Source organism: Capricornis sumatraensis, chromosome 11 (assembly GCF_032405125.1).
Source record: "Capricornis sumatraensis isolate serow.1 chromosome 11, serow.2, whole genome shotgun sequence".
Lineage (NCBI taxonomy): Eukaryota > Metazoa > Chordata > Mammalia > Artiodactyla > Bovidae > Capricornis > Capricornis sumatraensis.
In genome coordinates this window covers 29,947,675-29,966,732 of record NC_091079.1, presented here as the reverse complement: position 1 = coordinate 29,966,732, position 19,058 = coordinate 29,947,675, and the positions used below count along the sequence as shown (strand labels likewise).

At 44.4% G+C, this 19,058-nt stretch overlaps 1 protein-coding gene across 2 annotated transcripts in view; it reads right to left on the bottom strand.

Annotated features, from left to right (window-relative positions):
* ASAP1 (ArfGAP with SH3 domain, ankyrin repeat and PH domain 1) overlaps positions 1-19,058 on the bottom strand; it is a 335,628-nt gene that overhangs the window by 104,984 nt on the left and 211,586 nt on the right. For both annotated transcript variants that reach the window (XM_068983842.1, XM_068983843.1), the window contains one exon: positions 7,003-7,148. In XM_068983842.1, the coding sequence (XP_068839943.1) occupies positions 7,003-7,148 (146 nt within the window). The remainder of the gene's footprint in view (positions 1-7,002; positions 7,149-19,058) is intronic.

Genomic DNA, 19,058 nt, shown 5'->3' with positions numbered 1-19,058 from the left:
AAACCAACTAAAAACGCAAGAGCACCCAGTTTTTCTTCTTCTTCTTTTCCTTACAAGGAAGCATTAGTTATTAATACATTAGCTGAAGGGCATTTGAAGTAGAAGGAATCGAATGTGTAAAGACACGGAAGCAAAGAACAGCCAAAGTTCCGGTAACAGCAAAATAATTTGCTGTATCCGGAGCTGACTTAGATTAGGAAAGTTTTGGTTTCTTTCCTTTTTTTGTCACTTCCTCTACACTTTCTTCTTTTAAAAAAGTTATTTGTTTTTAATTGGAGGATGCTTGCTTTACAATGTCCTGTTGGCTTCGGCCATACACCAACATGAATCAGCCGTAAGTATGCCTGCGTCCTTTCCGGAAGGCGTCGGAAGGATGAGTTCAGAGAGACTGAACTCTGAATATTTCCAATAATTTTAAAAAACTGCTACTATCAACAAAGCAGGCTATGAACCAAACCTCCAAAAGATACTTCAAAGGAAAGCTCAGGCACTTAAAACCTCACTGCAACGGTATTAAAAACGTCAACAGAACAGATTATGTCCGTGGTTCTCTGGCCTCTCGCCACTAGGAGGCAGCACTCCAGAGACACAGCAAACATGATGAAGGGATTCACTTCCGGGAGGACACAGTTAATCCCTTCACCTTGTGAGAGCAGTGACCTCGTAGAGGCCTTTAACTAGAAGAAAAACTCGGAAGGCACAGGAGCTGGTTTAGACAATTTTTAAGAGTCAGAAGGAAGTAGGAATTGGTCTATAGGAACAGCAGGGAGGCTAGAGTTTGGTTTTTGGTCTGTGCATTTTTTAAATTCTGAAATTAAAGTTATACAATGAGAGCTATATTATCGAAGATTCTCTCCAAGAATAGCTGTATTATTAAAGACTTTCCCCAACTTTCTCTCCCTAACATCTGTTCATTTTTATTAACCTTATTAAATTGAAGAAAAATTATAGATTCACAAAAAGTTGCAAAAAGGCCATTTTCCTTTAAGAAAGTCCACGATGAAACAACAGAAATGCTTGATTTTTACTACACACTAACACCAACATGAAACAGGATGCATAGGATGTAAAGAACTGCCAAGGTGCACCAAAATGTGACGGCGATCTTGAGGAATGCAGGTTTTCAAGTTGCTAGTTGAACTGGCTGGTTTTGTCAGTTTTCTAGTAGAATACCACTTTTTTTCCCATAAAAGAGTGACCGATGAACTGTGGTATTGAAACCTGGGTATTTGGCAAACATTTTTTAAAATGAATCACTCATCACTACAAGGTAAACAGGTGGCAGCATTTGTTGCTAATGACAGAACTGGAACTTCCAGAGAAGGGTTAAAACTTTGGAAAAACTCTGCCACCATGGACTGGACAGTTTCCAGATCCTTAAAGTTACATGGTTTCAAATTCATACTGCTACTAACTTTTTTAAGGAATCATAATTTTGTTTTGCTGCTGCTGCTAAGTTGCTTCAGTCGTGTCTGACTCTGTGCGACCCCATAGATGGCAGCCCATCAGGCTCCCCCGTCCCTGGGATTCTCCAGGCAAGAACACTGGAGTGGGTTGCCATTTCCTTCTCCAATGCATGAAAATGAAAAGTGAAAGTGAAGCCACTCAGTCGTCTCCAACTCTTTGTGACGCCATGGACTGCAGCCTACTAGGCTCCTCTGTCCATGGGATTTTCCAGGCAAGGGCATGGGAGTGGGGTGCCATAGCCTTCTCTTTGTTTTGCCATAGTATCAAAGAAAAATATTGGTAACTACCTGCAAAGGGTCTTAAAGTACTTTTCTCTGTAATTTTGTCTACTTCAACTAAAAACCATATCACAACAAAAGGAATTAATTCATTAAAAAAAACACCTCAGTTTTAAATTCTAAGATAGTAAACAGGGATAGGAATATTCCACATAAACACAAACTCTTGGGTGGCCTCAATCATTTTTAACATTAGGATCCTAATACCCAAAAGTTTTAGAACTGCTAGCTAAGAGTCTCCCAATATAATACATATATAATCCACTAATGAGGGAAGGCCTTCCCTGGTGGCTCAGATGATAAAGAATCGCCTGCAATGCAGGAGACCTGGGTTCCATCCCTGGGTTGGGAAGATCCCCTGGAGAAGGGGAAGGCTACCCACTCCAGTATTTTTGCCTGGAGAATCCCACGGACAGAGGAGCCCGGTGGGCTACTGTCCATGGGGTCGCAAAGAGTTGGACATGACTGAGCGACTCAGCACAAGCGCAGTGAGGGAAACCAGAGGGAGAAGGTAGAGAAGAAAGCATCGACACTTCGCAAGCTGCAGAGAAACAGGAGTGGGATGGCAGCTGGCACAGGGCCCCGCCATGGCGTCCGATGGGCCGTTGACATCCCGTCTATTGTGCTCCTGCTTAGTCAGTCACATCCTACTCTCTGCGACCCCACAGGCTGCAGCCCGCCAGGCTCCTCTGTCCGTGGGATTCTCCAGGCAAGAATACTGGAGTGGGTAGCCATTTCCTTCTTCAGGGGGTCTTCCCAGCCCGGGAATAGAACCTGGGTCTCCCGCATTGCAGGCAGATTCTTTACCAACTGAGCTACAAGGGAAGCTCAAGTGAGAGATGTAAACAACAATAATAAAAGCTTGTATGTGTTAAGTGAATTCCATCTGTCAGGTACTGTGCTTGGTAATTTGCCTCCAGGATCTCAATGAAGTCTCATTACTATCAAGAAACAATTAGATACCATCATCTCTTTTTACAGATAAGGAAACTAGCATTAGAGAAAAGTTAAATGATTTGCCTTAGGCTAGAAAGCTGGGCTCTGGGACTCCAGGTCTGATTGTGACCAAAACCTGTGTTCTTCCCACTGCTTAACACGGCACAGCCTCTCCCATCCTATAATCAGAGGTAAGAGATCTTTTTATAAAAACCCTTTTCAAGAATTCCTTGGCGGTTGAGGGATTGGGACTTGGTGCTTTCACTGCTATTTGATCTCTGGTTGGCAAACTGAAATCCTGAAAGCCATGTGGTGCAGCGAAACGCAAAACAAACAAACAAAACAAGCTCTTACGTGGAGGGCAAGAGCTGCAAGAAAAGCAAGTTACTTAAACCTGCTTGGGGCGTGATCGGTATGAGGTCACAGGACCATCAGCTGCAACTGCCATCTACTCTGCAGTCCTCAGACTTCTGTTAGCTAAGAAAAGCCAGCCTCAGCTCATGTGATGCTGACAACAACATCTGTGCAGCTCCTGAGATTTTCACAATAACATTTCACTTGATCACCCTACCTTCCACAATTGCCGCAAGTATGGAGAGACAAAAATTTAAATGGTGACTCAGAGAGTCACCAGCCCTTAGTGATGTCATGTTTTGCAGAACCAATCCTACACGGAAAACTCCCAAACACAATATGCTTGTCATACAGACTGCTTGAAAGTCATTAGCACAACTAATGGAAGTTCTATCTAGATCTAGCGTTTGTTAAAAGCAGAATGCTAGACCTGACCCTAAAATCTAACCCTTTTCCCCCCATAAAAATAACTGTTTAAATATAAATTATGGAAATATCCATTAAAAGCAATCTTTTAATTAGAAAATAACATTTCTAATGAAATAACATTTCATTAGAAAATAACATGACTATAGACCTCAGCACAACAGATATTTGGGTATTTGCTGGCTGAACTGAGGATAAATTTAGGAAGTCTAAAAAATGCCAAAGTATCTTCTTTCATCTTACTTTCTACATGATCCATTATTGCTTAAGTTTTCCCATCTTCTCACCTTAACTAGCCTAAGTGAGTAGGATTTTCAGCAATCTCCTGAGAAAAACAGGTTCCCAGGGGTGCTCCCTCCAAACTCATGAGGGGACTGAAGGTGCTGCAACCAACCCGTCCCTCCCTGAGGGGGTTGGCTTCCCTTGGTCCCCCTGCTCTGGGGCGTGGCCCTATCCATCTTCCCTTTCCTTTAAGACAGAAAAAGAGAAGCAGAAGCTGCTGGCTCTTGTCAGGCTGTACAAACTCCTGGGACAGACTTTATTCAATCAGAATAGTGTTTCCCTAGTAACTGGCTATGGCACACACTGATCCTTCTATCTGCTCCCGCAGTGGAAATGCCACCACCTTCTCCATCTTTTTTTTTTTTTGGAAGCATGGCAAGGCGTGAAGGATCTCAGTTCCCCAACCAGGGACTGAACCAGGCCATGGCACAGAAAGCCCAGAATCCTAATCACTAAGCTACCAGTGGGGCCTCCCCTGTGGCTCAGCTGGTAAAGAATCTGCCTGCAGTGTGGGAGACCTGGGTTCAATCCCAGGGTTGGAAAGATCCCCTGGAGAAGGGAAAGGCTACCCACTCCAGTATTCTGGCCTGAAGAATTCCATGGACTGTTATAGTCCATGGGGTCACAAAGAGTCAGACATGACTGAGCAACTTTCACTTTTCCTTCAAGTTACCAGGGAGCTCCCTGCCACCACCACCTTTTTTGGGAAAATGACTTTGTTTTGTTTTAAACTAACTGAATGAAACCTTCCAGCAATTTCTTTTGATTTGTTTCTTAGACTTCTGGAAGCAGGAGGCCTGCAGCGTGAGGGATGTTTACGGAAAGATGACGCCCAGAGCAGGAGGTGCCAGGTGGCGGGGAAAGGCTGGGAAGGACGACGGACGCAGAGCCAGCGTGTGGGGTTCACATCTGGTAACTAACAGCACGCCTGAACAAGGCACTGACATAATGTGCCTTAGTTTCCTCACTTGGATTCGAGGTATAACCACCACCACTATGTCGAACACTGTTCTGTGCAAAATCCACATGAAGCACGCTGCTAGGCGCCTCAGAGTGCCCAAAAAGTATCAGTGGCGGGACTTCCCCGGGGGTGCAGTTGTTCAGAATCCGCCTGCCAATGCAGGGGTCATGGGTTTGATCCCTGGTTTGGGAAGATCCCGCTCGCTACAGGGCAGCTAAGCCTGCGTGCCACAGCTACTGAGCCAGCAAGTCGCAATTACTGAAGCCCATAAGCAGCAATGAAGACCTAGTAGCCGATACAGAAAATGCACAGATCTTAAAAAAAAAAAAATATATATATATATATATATATATATATGTATATCAGTTGTTTCTGCACAGAGATAAGCAAACGAAGACAATGACTGAATGGCAACTGATGGCATTAAATCCACACAGGAATCTCTTCGCTGAAGGAACCTATGGGACAGGGAAGTGTGGAGATGAACTGGCCCAGGAAACGCGGACGTGATGGCTACTGACTTAAACTAAACATATTTCGTCTCTGGGCAACGAAAGGTTAGCAAGATATTCTATTTCATGGGTGAAAACGCCCATGTCAGGGAAAACAGAACTTCCTCCCGAGCCGGGAGCCTTTTACCAGCTATGACCAAAGGGAAACGTCCCAGTCTTGTTTCACTTCCTTTCTTCCCACCGTAGCACCTTTGGGCAACGCCACCTGGAAAAAGGTAGGCGATGCCCCGAGGAAGAAGAAATAGGAGGCCCTATCTGAATAGGAGAGATTTAAATGATATAAGAATTACAGAAACATCATGGGTTTGTCAAATAAACTCCCAAGTTTAGGAACACAAAGGCCCTACAGTCAGAATTATCCTTTCTCCAGTTTCTGAAGACGTATTTCTATTTTCAACCTTTATTTTCTTTATGATTAGTTGTCACTGTGTAAGACTAATGCAGTGGCATGAAACTATCAATTAAAATTAAGTTGTCAGGATGACAGACACATACATATATTCATCTCGTGGGACAGGAAAACGAAGAATTTGATTGGTCAAATTATCCAGGTTGTCTTTATTTTACAATAAAGTGTAATCATCTGTAAGGTAGCCATTTGTACCAAGCAGATTTGCGACAAGAGTCTCATGCAAGACCACAGAGGTCTGTTTGATATGGGTAACTAACTCAGGATCAAGGCATTTTAAGCTTGAGTTCTGGGTCTTTAAAGGAGGCAAAGATGCAATGCTGAGCGACTGGGAAGATGAAGAGGAGGAAACAGCTCCTCTGTTTCAGGAAGGAGCCAACAAAATTATGATATAGTTTTCCTTTGGCATCTTTCAACCTCCCACTGCCCCACCTCTTGGGACTTAGAACGGAGGCTTGATTACAAATTAACTCGTACACAGCTGTGGTGGTCGTGCTAGACAGAATGAAGCTTTCTCGCTATGAACGCAGTGTGAGGGTGAGGAAGGCTGGTGTGCAGATTTGGGGACAGCCAGACCACAGTGCCTGGCAAACGGGTCTCCCACCCTCACGCTCTGGGCTCCCCTGATGGCTCAGCGGTAAAGAATCTGCCCGCAACACAGGAGACAACAGGATTGATACCTGGGGTCCAGAAGATCCAGCGGAAAAGGAAATGGCAACCCACTCCACTGTTCTTGCCCGGGAAATCCCATGGACAGAGGAGCCTGGCCGGCTACAGTCCATGGGGTTGCAAAGAGCTGGACATGACTTGGTGACTAAACAATCCTCATGTCTGCTCCTAGGTCAGCAGCTCCAGTATCTTAGATTTTTAGGGATTCTTCTTGTCATCATCTACTTCTGAAACCATAGATTCTCTAAACCTTAAAATCTTTTTCCTTGGGAGGATGTTAAAAGGATATGGGGAGTTGGGAGAAGTTAATTATTTGTAAATCAAGGGCTGAAATGTGTGAAGGGTGACATGTATGTCTGACACAGAAATAATCCCCATTCTTTCAATAAATTAAAAGGCCAAAGTCACTAACGCTTGTCTAAACAAACACAAAAGCAAACAATGGAGGAATGTGGAAGAGAGTTCAGGTTAACCAGTTTCTCTACCTGCTCTAAGTGGGGCCAGTGGTACAAATTCTAGGCATTTCCCAAAGGCATTTTCCTTAAATGTGACTCCATATCAAGGACTGAAAAAGCTTTTTATTTTTCGTTTTCTTTTTTTGACCCCAGGATCAAGGGCTGGGGAGAGGATTATCACTTCGTTCACTTTATGATCTTGCTTCCTTTGATCAGGCTGCAATTTTTAAATGTTACTTGCGAAATGGCTTACCAGATTTTTCAGCAGTGTGGACAGTTCCTTTGTAAGCGTGGAAAACTTGACAAAAGCAGTGCCAAGATCTGGGTTGTCTCGACTTAAAAAATTACTCCCAAACTTATCAAGAACTTGTGCATAGTTTTCTTCATTTTGTACATGGTCTGAAAAGAAGAAGAAAGAGGAGTCTGAGCTGTTATGTGCCACAGTGACAAGTTACTCTGAACACTGGCTGATCACCAGACACTCTCAAAGAGAAAGCAGAGAAGCTGGATCCATTCTTTACTGAATGTATCTAGAAGGTGGCTGGCAGTGTGCTGAGTGTTCTCACTCTATCAAAGGCAGCTCCCCTCTTTTGTTTCAGAGCATTGAGTTCATTTATACCCCCAATTAATCCACAGATGCACCACAGGTTAAGGGGTCAAATTACCAACCCATTTTCAAGCATTTAAGAAACCATGATCGTCAGGAAACAAGTCAGACCTGATTTTTCTTTCTCATACCCCAGATGCAGTCCCTTGGCCTCTACCTTTAAAAATATAACAAAAATTTGACAACATCTCACCGCTCCCATGACTATCAACCTCATCCAACACCATCCATCATCTCTTGCCTCCATCCCTACAACCCTTCCTGTAAAAGCTCCTTGTTGCAGCCTCTGGTCTGTTCCCAGCACGGCACCCAGTGTGATCCTGGGGAGTTGTGCGTCTGATCCCATGAGTCTCGTGGCAGACACTGTCCCTCCCCATGTTCTGAGTCCTTGCAGGCTTACAGAAAGGGGTACTGCACATCCCCATACCCTGAAGTAACCCGGCACCGACCAAGGACATGTGAGCGCAGGTGGTGCCAGCCTCACGTGGCAGCGTTTCAGTTCCCCGTGCTCAGCTCTGCACGTCTCTTTCCTTGTGCTGGAGTGCAGGGAAGCATGAATTTATATGGAGGTCCACAGCAGATGCATGATATTTATGAAAAGAATAAATGAACACAAAACCGTCTATCAGAACCATACCTTTAAAGGCTTAATTCTAATGACAGCTCTTTCTCTTGTAAGCCTCCCCTTACTTGGCAATGATTTTTCCTTGCCCGTACCGCTACTGCGGTATTTTCCACCACGTCACATCATATTCGTGTAAGTACTGCTCTTTCCCTGCCCCCAGACCACAAGGCAGGGCTTCCCAGTGGCTCACCTCTGCATTCGCACCCAACACACACCACTCACGTATCAGGGAGCTCAGCTTATGAGGCTAGGGCTCAGTAAAGAGGTGTTGACTTGGATTCCTCGATTACCCTTTAGGGAATTTAAGAAGCATTCACTCCTTAAGTCTCCTGGGTTGTTCGATAATTGAACACTAAATAATTTAAAAATATTTCACTCTCTAACACACCCTCGATAACTGCCTGGGAGCAACAGTGTGTGTAAGCCTGGATGGTGGATGCCCCAGAAAGAAGTCAAAATACGACAATGGTAACAAGCATCACAGCATCGAGCGAAATGAAACGAGGCCCGAGCAGCCTTCTAATTGTCACCACATTAGAAATGCATGATGCCTAGGGTGGATGTCAGCATTTCGGGTTGAGATATTAAAAAAGATAAAATGCAGTTCTAGTTACCTCCCGTAAAGCTGCTCTGAGAAACACGAAAGAAAGGCTACATCAGCTGCAGACAGGATGCCCACGCCTGGCCTCCTTCGTAAGCTGGAGCTACCCCAGCACCTCCTTCGTGAGCTGTCTGAGGCCAAGGGCCTCACCTCGCCCCTGAGAAGCCCACTCTGCCCGACATCCTTTCCTGCTCTGGAGGTCAGCAAAAAAGGGGTTCAGAAACCTGTTCAACCGCTTTCAAAGGAAGGGTCTCAGAATTAAAACCTAAGGGGCAAACTTTACGTGGCAGGCTTTGTGTCTGCTTGAAATTAGAACACATTTCAAAGGATACATTGAAATCTTTAGATTATAGGATACCCCGGTACCTACCAACCAGTTAAGACATAAACTATTTCAGGATGCTTCTTCTCTCCCTCTCACGCTACCCAATTCCAACCTCTTCCTCCCCTTCCTCGCCACAGCCATTATCCTGAATTTGGACTTCAGGGAGGGGTTAGGAAGTTGTATGAGAAGCTCTCCGTTTATGAAGGATGACAGATTCACCAAAAAATAAGATGGACTTGGACAAGGCAGAGAGCGAGGTCACAGGAAGTTGGCTGAGAACCTTCTCTGACCCAAATGCTTTTCACAATATTGTATTTAACCCACACCAGAACTCTGGGAAGAATTATGCTTATCAGGTAGGTAAAATAAAAAATATGATGAGAGAGGCAGAAGGTAAGACTGGATAAGTTTAGGCAAGATCATGGGTCCTGTATGTTTAGCCCACAAATGAATCACTTCAGTGGCTCAGTTGTGTATGACTTTTTGTGATCCCATGGACTGCAGCATGCCAGGCTTCCCTGTCCATTACCAACTCCCGGAGCTTGCTCAAACTCATGTCCACTGAGTCACTGAGGCCTCAAATCATTAGCCATATATATCTATCTATCTACACACACACTCACAAGAATGTATGTCTACATGTAATAACCACATTTGTATGTGCATACGTGCTAAGTTGCTTCAGTGTCCAACTCTTTGTGACTCTATGGACCATAGCCCGCCAGGCTCCTCTGTCCATGGGCTTCTCTAGGCAAGAATAGTGGAAAAGGTTGCCTGCCCTCCTCCAGGGGATCTTCCCAGGGGACCGACCCAGGGATGGAACCTGTCTCTCTTAACGTCTTCTGCATTGGCAGGCAGGTTCTTTACCACCAGGACCACCTGGTTTAAGTCCCACATTTATAATCTATACACATGTATATGAAATTTTACACATCTGAAGACAGAACCGCTAATTCAGTGAGCTAAATCTTAGAATACTACCACTAATTCTACTGAGGGTTTAAGTGATGGGAGCTAAATAAAAGGTGCTTAGAACAGTGCCTGGCAGGCGGCACAGGCCCCTAAATTGTCAGCCACTACCTCTATGCCCATGATTAATCACAATACCGAGATGTGTTTCATACCAAATAACACAGGAATGTAGGTCTCCCACGTTTCAAGTATTTTTTTAACATACTGCATTATAGAGCCAACAGCGACAATTCACCCGCAAGATTATATAACCACACACATCCCTTTGTACAAAATTAAGGGTTTACCAAACAGGCTTTCAATAGGCACAGAGGGCAAGGAGGCAGGATCCTGGTGGAGGCAGAAGGGAGGGACAGATTACAGAGTAGAGTAAGCAATTTGAGAGGAATGTAAACTCAGGGGTTTAGGGAACGAGAGGGAAATGAAGGCCTTGGGCTAGGGGAGCACCGTGTAGGCATGGGTGGGACTTGGGACGCAAAGAATCGGTTCAGGACATCTCAGAGAGCAGGACAGTCTGTTTTAAGAACTTTACTCAAGTGCCTGATGACTTTTGGAAGCTGGTTAAGTAGGGGCTGGGGTTGGAACTTCCTCGGTGGTCCAGTGGCTAAGACTCCCGAGTTTCTGATGCATGGGACCCAGGTTCAATCCCTAGTCGGGGAACTAGATCCCACGTGCCACAACTAAGACCCGGCCCAGTCAAACAAATAAATCTTTAAAGTAGAGGCTGGGAGAAGCAGGTGAAGACAGAGATGGAATAAAAGGAAAGAAAAAAAAAAATAAGGTGAGCGAGAAATCTGATCCCTCTCTTATGGAGACCCATGTTTTTCTAATATTTATAGGGGATTCCCTGCTGGCTCAGATGGTAAAGCGTCTGCCTCCAATGCGGGAGACCTGTGTTCGATCCCTGGGTCGGGAAGATCCTCTGGAGAAGGAAATGGCAACCCACTCCAGTACTCTTGCCTGGAAAATCCCATGGATGGAAGAGCCTGGTAGGCTACAGTCCGTGGGGTCGCAAAGAGTCAGACACGACTGAGCAACTTCACCTTCTGCCATTCAGGGTATAGTTGCAGAATATAAGACAGCAAATGCTATGTTGCTTCTTTCAGTTCTGACGAAAGAACAAAATAATATAGTTTTAACAACTGAACCAGAAAGGGCCACTTAGTTAGGATTTCAACTGCTGGCATTACTTTGGAGAGATGACGAAGATACACTAATCCCCTGATGTGTTCCACACAGCTTGAAATCACCTTTGTATACTTACTCAATGGCTCAGCAGGTAAAGAACCAGCCTGCCAATGCAGGAGACACAGGAGATGAGGGTTTGATCCCTGGATCAGGAAGATCCCCTGGAGGAGGAAATACCAACTCACTCCAGTATTCTTGTCTGAAAAATCCCACGGACAGAGGAGTCGTGAGCCACAGTCCATGGAATGCAAAGAGCTGGACACGACTGAGCACAGTGCACACACACACATTTAAGCACCACGGCAGTATCTAGGTAGTGACCTCTTACTCTGGCTGTTTAACAGTGGCAACTGCTAGTTTGCTGAGCATTCAGTACTGAGCACTGCTGAGCACGCCGCTCACTGCACTGAGCACTTTACATACATTCCTTCAATCACGTTTATTAACAAGCCTATGAGATAAGTACTGTTATCATCCTCATTGGGAAGATACTGGGAAAAAAAAAATGGCCAAGGCCACACAACGCATAAGGGAACTTAAATTAGCACTTTTTACTCTCAGAGCTGTGAGACACAGCGTGTCTCACACACTCAGGTCTATTACTGACACTTCGTGATGCATTGACCCACAACTTCACCTTCTTCTAAACCTCATTCCCATGCTATGAAATGGAGGTAATGATGGTACTGACCTCACAGGAGCATGGCAGAGATGGAGTAAGATACTGAGTGGTATACAGCAGACTCGATACATTTCTACCACGACAAGGGCAACAACAGTGATGGGGACAAACAGCAGGCTGCCCGGCCTAGGCTGGGGGGCAGGGGCTTCCAACAATATTCAGAAAGTGATGTCTGCACTCAGGAGTTTACACTCCTAGTGGCTGGCAGTAACAGGTGCCTTGGGAATACATTAAATACAGTGTTCTTTAAAATATCTTGTATTTCTCCAGTGAGGCCTTCCCTAGAATTTTCAGAAGCACAACAATGATGACACAGGCCTTTCTCTGAGGGGTGTCTGCCTGACTGTCACCCTGTTAGACTTTACCCACCTGGGAAACGTTCCCAAACCCCCCGACTGGCCCACCAAGCCCACCTCCGATTCTGTCCCTGTCATTTAATAACGACACAGAGGATATTCTAAAACCTAAGGCAGCTGTTTTACAGATAAGAAAAGGGAGACTCAGTGGTGAAGCCAGGTGAGGACCCAGCTTCGTCGGATTCCAGACCTCATCCTTTTCCACTGACAGGCTCAGGAAAGACGGTCACGGCTATGGGGATACGAGTCACAAATAATTACGCGGAATCTATTACGTGAAAGACTGGATGATGAATAGCAAGAAGAAAGGGGGGGAAAGATGGACCTCCTGGCCCATGACAATAATATGATTATTATAATAACAATAATAATTGTAACAATGAATGATAGCTAATTTTTAAAAAGGTTTATTTATTATTTTTGGCCGTGCTGGGTCTTCATCGCCGCAAGGGAGAAGTCCATTGCAGTGGCCTCTCTCGTTGCGGAGCACGGGCTCAGTTGCTCCACCGCATGTAGGAGCTTCCCTGGTCAGCGAGCGAATCCGTGTCCCTTGCACCGGCAGGCGGATTCTTAACCACTAGACCACCAGGGAAGTCCCCTTGTAGCTACATTTTTTGATGACTCACTATACCAGGAACTGTGCTAGATATTTTTCCTGAGAATTTAATGCTCACAAGAACATGCTAATATTACCCCCCTTTCACATATGCAGAAGTTGGCTTAGGGAGGTTAAACAAGTCACATCCGGTGACACAGCTAGCAAGCGGTGATGATATGTGCTGACTGCAGAGCCTGAGTTATTTTTGACTGACTGGGAAGCTTACAAGATCTTAGCTCCCCAACTAGGGACCAAACCCAGGATCACGGCAGTAAGAGCACTGGATGCAAACCACTAGACCCCAGGGACGTCCCCCTAGCCTCGTTCTTAACCGACAGGCTTGACTGAGTGCTGGGGAGCCCCTGGTGCTGTTGTTCAGTTACTGAGTCGTATCCGACTCTTTGCAACTGCAGGGACTACAGCATGCCAAGCTTCCCTGTCCCTCACCATCTCCTGGAGTTTGCTCAAGGTCACGTCCATGATGATGCCCTCCAACCATCTCATTGCAGATTGCCTTCAATCCTTCCCAGCATCAGGGTCTTTTCCAATGAGTCGGCAGTTGGAACCCCTAGTTACTTCCTAATTTGAGCCAGATGTCAAGTGATGGAGGGACTGGAAAATCGAGGTCTTAGTGCAACCTATATGCAACCCTGGTCAGGTGACTAAGGCTCTTGGGGGCTTTAATTTCATCTAGAAAACAGGTCTAATGAAACCTACCCAGCCTACTCCCGGGGGCTGCCTACCAAGAGGTAAAAGATGTCATCATTAATGTGAAAGCTCTTTGGGGGAAAACAACGGCAACAGTAACAACAACAGAGGACACTAGACGATCATAGAGGATTATTTCTATTTAATGAGTATCAGGCCTGGAAGGCACTCATCATAAATCCCTCCTAAAGAGCAGCCCCAACCTGGACCACCACAATCAAATGCTCACAGAGGCATCACACCTGATGGAGGGACACAGTTCTGGGTGGTGCAGTGACCTGAGTGTGAACCTCCCTCTGGTCCTGCCTGGCCATGTGTGATCCAGGAAAAGGAACCAAAGTTTTCTGGGTTTTGACTTTGTATGTGAACTGTGGTGGATGATATCCAGAAAGTACATAGCAACTCTCCAAAAAAATATCTTTACTTTTACTACTTCTATTCACCCTGAGATTGAGGGCTGAAGTTCTGATGTGATGGACATTCAAAGAGAATCCAAATTTTATGGCTTTTTTTTTTTTTTTTTTTTTGAGGGCTCCAAGTTACATAAGAGGTTCCCCTGGTGGCTCACACGGTAAAGAAGCCACCTGCAACGCAGGAGACCTGGGTTTGATCCCTGAGTCAGGAAGATCCCCTGGAGAAGGGAATGGTAACCCACTCTAGTATTCTTGCCTGGGGAATTCCACGGACAGAGGAGCTTGGCGGGCTACAGTTCATGGGGTCGCTAAGAGTCGGACACGACTTCAGTGACTAACACAACAACGAAGGTACGTAAGACAACTGTGGACCAAAGCCTGGTCTTCCCCTTTACCAGCTGTGGATCTGGGGCAATCTCTGTGCCATCTCTGATGACTCTGCTTAACTGCAGTAATACCTACCTAACAGAGTTATTATGTACAATGGATGAAGAGAGTCTATAATGTGCCTCTCTCTGCCTGGTTTACACTGGCTGTTTATGAAACATGGAGATCTTAGTTTCCCCAACTAGGGATCAAACCAGGGTCATAGCAGTGAGAGCATGGAGTCCTAACTACTAGACCCCAGGGAAGTCCCCCAAGCCTGTGCCCTTAACAGGCTCTGACTTGTTAGAGTCTAATTAATAGGCTTGGCTAACTGCTGGAGCCCCTGATGCTGTTGTTCAGTTAGTAAGTCGCGTCTGACTCTTTGCGACCGCACGGACTGCAGTACGCCAGGCTTCCCTGTCCTTCACCATCTCCTGGAGTTTGCCCCTTCCTCCCTCCTAAGCAAGACTCACTTCCTCAGTTTGCTGTATTCTCTTTCCTGGGAGCCTAGCTTCTCTTCCAAGATCTTTATGCAAGTTATCTTCCACACCAAGAGTCCATAGCAACTTGTGCTTGTCAGTTTATCCTTATGATATTAGAAAAAATCTTCAGGAGGACAGTTTAAGTAGAGGTATTATTGTACTATAGTTATACAACCTAGCCCAAGTTCCCAGTCCACCAACCTTCATCAGTTCCAGGCCTAGCCTGCCTCTTTCAAGATCAAATGCAACTGTGACCTCCCAAGCAAGCCTGTCATTCCTTCTCAATCTCTTGCAACACCCAGGCTCCTAGCCTTGTATAATCTGTTGTTATGCAAGCAGTTCCCAGCGCTGAGACTGACGTACAAGTTAGTGTTCAGTAAAATGCTCAGTGTCTATAGTGAATTCTCCTGGAACAAGTCTTCTTTCTTCCTTCAAAAGAAGACTCAGCGTGGGCCATGTGCCAGGGGTGAAAAAACAATGAACTATAACAACAATTAAAAAAAAAAGGCCATGTAATACATGTCATAAATTATAGTGCTGGCATAGAGGGGGAAGCAATAAATTCTTTTATACTATACTATACATACCTGGTGGCACAAATCATACTTGCACAAAATTAATTCCATTTGGTTTTAAAATTACAAATATAATCCATATAGTACTATACAGATGTACGAAGATAAAAATTATTATCTCTTTCTTCTTCTTCAATCATCTCCTTGAAACAAGCCAAGTTAATAATCTGTAAACTCTTTTTACATATAAAAAATATATACACACATACAGATTTTCTCCTCTTTCTTAATTCACTTAAAAAATAAATGTGGTATTACATAAGACTCCATGGCTTGCTTTTTCTCTCCTGAATAAAGATTGAGAAATTCAATACAATTAAATCTAATTATTTTAATTGTGATCATCTATAATAAACCCTATCATAATTCCCATCTGTTATGAAAAGACTGTTTTGCCTAAGGGGTGGCAATTTTTTGTAATACTTATCACGGATATTTTTTTCCTATTTGTCTTTTCACTTTTCAGTGGTGCCCATGGCCATGAACTTTTGAAATTTCATGTAGTCAAATACACCCGTTTCTAAAAAAATATTTATTTCATTGCACTGGGTCTTCATTGTGGCACGTGGGATCTTTAGTTGAGGCATGCAAACTCTTAGTTGCAGCAAGTGGGGTCTAGTTCCCGGATCCGGTGACCCTGCATGGGGAGTGCAGTCTTGGCCACTGGACCACCAGGGAGGTCGCAAATATATCAGGCTTTACTCAAAAGACTTAAGAGTTTCCTGCACTGCTTCTACTCCTTAACCCTTCTAATGTTCAGTACTTTTTCTAAACATCTAAGTCTTTAATCCAGTGCAATGTTATTTGTTCATACAGCAGGAAGAAGGGTTCTAACATTATTTAAAGTATGTCCTAAACCTTCTAGTATTTAATTTGGTTTTCTTTTTAATATTTAAACAGTCAATTCATCAGCAATGGATGCATTCATATGGCACAAGGAAGAGTTCTAATTTTATTTCCTTTCTGTTGTATGAAAATATATTACTGTTTAACATAGCCGGTTGTAGGTACCCTTTCAATATCTGATAAATGAACACATGGCAGAACTTGAATGGAGCAGATCAGGCTTCATAAGAGATGGTACCTGAGCAGCAACCTAAAGAATATATAGTTAACAAGCTGATTTAGGGTGAAGCATGCTTCAGGTAAGAAGAGGTAGCAGCCTACTGCCAAGGCACCATCAAGTAGCCAGGGGTTAGAAAGCGACTACCAGGGGGCCCTGGGTCTCTCCAGAGCTCACTGTCTCTGGTCTAGAATCAGGCATGCTAAGTTTAAAAGCACTGCCTTCCACTCCCGTTCATTATCACATGGGCTCAGATCTCTTTTGCCATACCAATCCATGAAGCCAGTAAACCTACCCTGTGACCCCGAAAACAACCTGTTTTAATTTTATAAGATGCCATGTGACTGGGGGGTGAGTTCTGGACTTAAGAGCCTGTATTTTCTGACATACAACATCCACCTGATTCTGAGCAGTTATTTCATGTCCCTGGGCCTCTGTTTCCCCATCTGTTCCCACTCTCTGCACTGGTTAAGATGAAAGGTAACATCCTTGGAGACAGAAAAGCCCTGTGTACGTTTTGATTTTTTTTTTGTAAATTGTCTTTCTCCATACCACTTTGGGTGAGTCATCTCACTGCCTTTTCAAGGTCATTTTGAATTTGGATCGGTTCTTTCCAAGTTCTAGCTGAGCTTCTGCAGGAATCTGCCTGAGCCCCAGGGGTGTTATCTGGAAACGCAGCGTGCAGACTCCCATTTCCACAGTGCTGACAGACCCATTAACTCACGGAGCCCCGAGAAAAGATGCCCGCAGAGTTCCACGGGGCTATTACTCAGCATTTAAACGGCACTTGAGCATCACTCCATTATAGCAGAAGCAGAAATGTTCTGTCTTCTGGCTCCATTATTCAGGCTTCCTAACTGCCAGATCAAATACGCATCATGGCCTGGTTTGCTGATGGCTCCTGAGGTAATTTTAGATCTGGCCCCTGAAAAAGCTAAAGAGACGAGCAAATTCCTCTCCTACTCAAGTCTTCCACAGCAGGAGTGCCCATCACCCAGTGGAGCCAAGTTTTCTCATAAAAAGATGAACTTTAAAAATATGGCTTAAAAAAAAATATGGTTTCATATTTCACTAAAAACCTGCATCAAGCACCCACACTGAGATACAAAGATTATTTAGGTCATTATGTCTGTGGCCTCGGGTGCATCTTGTGGCCTTAGTGGTTCCCAGCTTTAGCTTCCTGGCTAATAAATTATGCGGAATTTCTGCTCTGTGCTCTGTGATGACCAAGAGGGATGGGTTGGGAGAGGGGTGAGACGGAAGCTCCTGGGGGAGGGGATATATATGTACTTAAGAGTTGATTCACGCTGTTGTACAGCAGAAACTAAAACATCATTGTAAACAAATCATACTCCAATTAAATACATAAAAATTTTAAAAGTTTTTAGAAATTCAGGAGAAGACCCATTTTTGTCACATTATAAAGGGATCTATGACTTCAGAATTTCAGAAGCACAGAGGAAATATTCAGTTCAGTTGCTCAGTCTTGTCCATCTCTTTGCGACCCCATGGACTGCAGCACACCATGCCTCCCTGTCCAACAGCAACTCCCGGAGTTTACCCAAACTCATGTACATTGATTTGGTGATGCCATCCAACCATCTCATCCTCTGTCATCCCCTTCTCCTCCTGCCCTCAATCTTTCCCAGCATCAGGGTCTTTTCAAATGAGTTAGCTCCTTGCATCAGGTGGCCAAAATATTGGAATTTCAGCTTCAACATCAGTCCTTCCAATGAACATCCAGGACTGATCTCCTTTAGGATGGACTAGTTGGATCTCCTTGCAGTCCAAGGGACTCTCAAGAGTCTTCTCCAACACCACAGTTCAAAAGTATCAAATCTTCAGTGCTCAGCTTTCTTTATAGTCCAACTCTCACACCCATACATGACTACTGGAAAAACCATAGCCTTGACTAGATGGACCTTTGTTGACAAAGTAATGTCTCTGCTTTTTAAAATGCTGTCTAGGTTGGTCATAACTTTCCTTCCAAGGAATAAGTGTCTTTTAATTTCATGGCTGCAGTCACCATCTGCAGTGATTTTGGAGCCCCCCAAAATAAAGCCAGCCAGTTTCCACTGTTTCCCCATCTATTTGCCATGAAGTGATGGGACCGGATGCCATGATCTTCGTTTTCTGAATGTTAAGCTTTAAGTAAACTTTCTCATTTTCCTCTTTTACTTTCATCAAGAGGCTTTTTAGTTCTTCTTCACTTTCTGCCATAAGGGTGGTGTCATCTGCTTATCTGAGGTTATTGATATTCCTCCCAGCAATCTTGATTCTAGCTTGTGCTTCATACAGCCCAGAATTTCTCATGATGTACTCTCCATATAAGTTAAATAAGCAGGGTGACAATATACAGCCTTGACGTACTCCGTTTCCTATTTGGAACCAGTCTGTCCTTCCATGCCCAGTTCTAACTGTTGCTTCCTGACTTGCATACAGATTTCTCAAGAGGCGGGTCAGGTGGTCTGGTATTCCCATCTCTTGATGAATTTTCCACAGTTTGTGGTGATCCGCACAGTCAAAGGCTTTGGCATAGTCAATAAAGCAGAAATAGGTGTTTTTCTGGAACTCTCTTGCTTTTTCGATGATTCAGTGGATGTTGGCAATTTGATCTCTGGTTCCTCTGCCTTTTCTAAAACCAGCTTGAGCATCTGGAAGGTTACGGTTCACGTATTGCTGAAGTCTGGCTTGGAACATTTTGAGCATTACTTTACCAGTGTGTGAGATGTGTGCAATTGTGCGGTA